Source organism: Coregonus lavaretus (genome assembly GCF_964263955.1).
Source record: "Coregonus lavaretus genome assembly, chromosome: 7".
Taxonomy (NCBI): domain Eukaryota; kingdom Metazoa; phylum Chordata; class Actinopteri; order Salmoniformes; family Salmonidae; genus Coregonus; species Coregonus lavaretus.
Window position 1 is genome coordinate 7,591,399 of NC_139994.1, and position 4,479 is coordinate 7,595,877.

The window sequence follows — 4,479 nt, forward strand, 5'->3', positions numbered from 1 at the left end:
GGAGACGCCAATAAAGCTGATGATTTCCGCTAGGCCTTTTGTCCATGCTGCAGTCCCACAGAAAGAGAAAAAACAAATGGGTGCCGAGTTCTGGAAACGACCTAATTGTGTCTGGACGGCCATAAAGCCATTAAAAGTGGAATGCCAGACAGTATAGCAGACCAGGCGTTTTATTGCTCTCTCTCTCTGGCCCAGCCTTTGATGTTTGGTGTCCATCTGGGTCCTCGAGGCCGAGCTCGTCACAACACCACTATATGGCTCCATGCAACTACTACAGGCCTGTTTGTATTCAAATATATTTGCATGCATTATGTGAATGATGTTGTCTGATGAAAGAAGGGTGGTTCTGTGATTATGTAGTTTTGCCAAGGTCCAGTTGTAGCCTATTCCACATGTATCTATCATTTCAACTGTTATTATTATTTGGCACACCGCAGACTTAGGATAACTTCTCTATGCCTATAGGCCAAAGGCTTGCGGAAGCAGGCTCACCTCAATAACTAATTTCTTGACACAAATGTTAAATAGAAGTTCAAATTAAATAGCTTGTGATATGAATACCACCACCACAGCAAAATTCCATATAGTACAGTCCCTCCTTGAACACTCAATACCTTTGACCTCCCTCCCCTTCTCATGTTTCAGGTTTTAAAACTAAACTGAGCGGTGGTGTCATATCATAGCTGAAGAACACATATCCTACAGACCTCAGCTGTCGAAGCTTTCGACATCTTTCTTGTGTTGTGTCCTCTCGCCTTGCAGCGCTTTGCACCCCATAAACGGTTATAGTGGTAATTGTATTTTATGGCTGTATACAACTAACAACGTCCTCTGCCAAGGCGCGCGGAACAGAGCAGAGCAGAGCAGCAAGCACCGACCAACGCCCCCCCCTTCACATTATTAGATAAGCCGCGACATTTCAAAGTCAAAGACTTGAATTTCCTTAACGGATTCGATTGCTATTATTACCTGGTTTACATTACTCCATTAATAGTTTTTTATTGGAGTATTATTCCAATATTTTGTTGGAGAGAAAATATAAGTGCAAACTAATGTAAAGGTACATTTGGTAGGATGCAATACATTTTACTGTCAATATATTTAATAATTTAATAATTTATTGAATTAAACCTTAGATTACAGTGAAATGTAAATGCACAAGAAATGATAAGAACTCATTCGCAGATATCATTTGTTTTATTCAATAAATAAAGTACAAATTACATTTGAGAACCAAACATCTGAACGTCTCCAGACCATGAGGTATTCAGAACGTTGCCTCCAGTGTTTTTTAAATGTCCCCCTCTCTCTCTCTCTCTCTCTCTCTCTCTATCTCTCTCTCTCTCTCTCTCTCTCTCTCTCTCTCTCTCTCTCTCTCTCTCTCTAACCAATATGTCCTCTAAAATGTTACTCCCTGAAATTCAGACATAGTGCCCTATCTATACAAGCATTATGTTTCTTCATAAATGAAATAGGTTCTTGCAATTATAGGTAGTTGATAGACGTCTAGGTAGTCAACACAATATAATTGTTATGTAGCTTCTAGTAATATTATCAATAGGCCCATATGCATTTTAAAGAGGTTTATGATACCCCTGCACCCACTTCAAAATGCTACCATCACGTTAGCAGTCAGACATTAGCCTATCGCTCCAACGTTAGATCATAACTCAACGTTACCAGTAATTGAAATAATGACAAGAAGAAAAAAAACGAAATCACATTTTAAACTAAATTCAGTTGAACTGGAAATACACATATCTACAAACCAGAGAACACACACATAGCTACAAACATCCATACACAAACGAGCACAGAGAACAGGCCTACTAATACACGTCTTACACAATGACACTTGCAGCCGAGGCCTTAACTAATTAACATCCTAATAACAATAACAAAACAATTATGCGCACTGTTAAATTGTGCAATATAAAGGTAGTTGCATCAAACCGACGAGTAGAGCCGGACATGCTTTTTACAAGACACATAACAGCTTCTGTTTGGAATAAATCAATAAGAGAAAGACTTTAAAAAATACAGTTTTTTCACAGATATGCCTTATTTGTGATATTTTTTACGTTATCATTCAATCAATCATAGGTACCTATAAATCATCCTTTGGTCCACCATCTTTATTAAATTTCTTCATCTTCATTCTGCGGTTCTGAAACCAGATTTTGACCTGTCTGTCCGTAAGGTTGAGCTGCCTCGCGACCTCGAACCTACGGTCCCGCGTGAGGTACGTGTTAAAGAGGAACTCTTTCTCCAGCTCAAGGATCTGGTGCTTGGTGTATGGACAGCGCTTTTTTCTCGTGGCGCTTGCGTGGAGCCAGTTAGATACCGGGTTATCTGGAGAGAGGGGGTGCGAGACGAGACTGGTGTGAGCCCGGTGCTGCTGGCCCAGATGTAATAAAAACACATGACCCACAAGGGACGAGGCTGATGACAAAAACTCTGGATATCAATTCTGGATATACAAATGTGTTCCAAAGTAGCAATGCACTCCTATACCTGACTGTTGCTGCTGTTTAAAATATGAAACCCATAGTATCAGAACATGGAAACGAGTGAGAGAAAGCTAGCCTATTATCAAGTCCCTATAAATGGCACGCCTCGAATGACATATTTTCAAACACGCGCCCCCTCCACTACTCACACATTTCTACCTGCATCCCCGCAGCTTTACAGAACATAGCATGACCAAATGTAAACGGATGAAGCAGCACTTACTTGGATCGAGGGCCGGTTTCTCTTCTATCTCCCCGTTCAGGTTCGCGGTCTGGCCAGATAGTGTGTCCTTGTCCACCGGGGACGCCGTCGCCACCGTCCCGTTGGCGAAGTCGGACAGGAGCAGTGCGGTGTGGGATCCAGGCAGCGCACTGTCCACTCGCGCGCCCAGGCTCTCCGGTTTGACCCCGTAGTGATGACTTGTCGGTAATCCGGTCAAAGGCAAGGACCCTGAAATGGGCTCAAGCAGCCAGGACTGCATGTAGCGACCCTCCACGTCACCTGGAGCCGGGCCTTGGTGATTCCCATACGGGTGGTGGTACACAGATGACACGGCGCCTGGAAACTGGGTCGATACATGGCCCCAGGACGGGCTGAAGACCGGGGCTTTGGTTGGGAAGGTGCAGGGCCCATGCTCGGTGTGATCGGTGAGCGAGGTGAGCTGCCTCGCATGCTGGAGCCCCCCCGGACCGGAGGGGTATCTGGGCGCGGAGAGCTCCTCGCTCTCGGGAAAGATGAGGGAGTCGACGTAGTAGCTAGTCAACGTTCCAGATGTCGACATGGCAAAAGAGACTTTCACATGTACGCACACATACACAGATACATACAAAAACAAGCGCGCCACACGCGCCACACACACATACACACGCACTAAACCCCACTTTTACAAAATAACAATCTGAAGAAATCAAGTATAGCAACTTGGCACCACAAAGATCTACAGTCGACTAATAGTTGGGAAGCAGGGCTGCCATTCGATTGGGTGACGCGTGCACGTGATCATAAAGGCTGAACAATAAAGGATAAATCAATCCCTTTGGCTATTAAATGCTCGAGGGTCTCTGTCTTAAAACGTAACAATGTCTAGTTTTAAAAGCAAATTATTATTATTTTATACAATTACTGCTGATATAAATGTAGGGCTATGGAAAGGGAGAGTAGGCTAAACTAAAATACCATTGGAAGTATCTGTCCCTTTAGTATAGGTCAGTAAATCCAATAAATAATTATCCCAAAACACACATTTAACGAGTATATTTACACATATGTTATAGGGTAATAAGCATTGCCAATGATACTCACAACAAAACATACAGCGGCTGAACTTAACCAGGATAACGCCGACATATTGGGGCTTATTAACGAAACCAAATGTCATAAACTGCATTCTTTCTATGGCGCCAAGGAATGTAAATTATTCAGATATACTTCCTTAAAACTAATGCTCTGGGTAGCTTTCCATCGTAGTATGTAACCTCTTTCATCTTCTGTGAAAATGTTCAAACCTTTCATATTTTCATTGTCAAGAAATATTTATTCGAACCAGACAAAGTTATGGCCGAACCTACAACATTCCAAAATTAAAAAGCTTTTACGCACACACCCCATTAAAGATAAGCTTATAAAGGTGTGCTGTATCATGCTATTTTGTGTAGCCTTAGTTTGGTATTATACAATAATAACCTAATATAATATAAGTTTAAAGCCTAATAGAACCAAAAGTCTGCTGAGAATAATATCTGACTAGTTTCATTTGTTATTTCATCAACGTCCTATGACATTGTTATTAAATCGCCTATTTGGAGAAAAATTATAACATTACTCAGTAAAAGTCATATTATTTTCAGCAGCAGAATATGGAAAAATTTAAATTCGTAAAGCTATTTTTATATTTAACATATTTTTTATATTGAATAGAAATGTGTGTTGGCATAGTAGTAGGTCTACCCGGTCATGTTAACGTATTTA

The 4,479-nt window shown here is 41.5% G+C and overlaps 1 protein-coding gene across 1 annotated transcript; it reads right to left on the minus strand.

Moving 5' to 3' along the window:
- Positions 1-1,180: 1,180 nt before the first annotated feature.
- Positions 1,181-3,460, minus strand: LOC311132664 (homeobox protein Hox-A9-like). The gene is made up of 2 exons (XM_084165928.1): positions 2,734-3,460; positions 1,181-2,352 (listed from the first exon to the last, which is right to left on the minus strand). Exons 1-2 carry the CDS (start codon positions 3,290-3,292, stop codon positions 2,108-2,110), a joined length of 804 nt encoding a protein of 267 aa, XP_084022054.1. The 5' UTR covers positions 3,293-3,460; the 3' UTR covers positions 1,181-2,107.
- Between the last annotated feature and the right edge of the window lie 1,019 nt (positions 3,461-4,479).

Bases quoted from the DNA above. Each gene is read 5' to 3' on its own strand.
- LOC311132664 (XM_084165928.1), bottom strand. From the start codon at position 3,292: ATGTCGACATCTGGAACGTTGACTAGCTACTACGTCGACTCCCTCATC. The intron at 2,353-2,733 runs GTAAGTGCTGCT...CCCTCTCTCCAG, and splicing joins GAAACCGGCCCTCGATCCAA to ATAACCCGGTATCTAACTGG.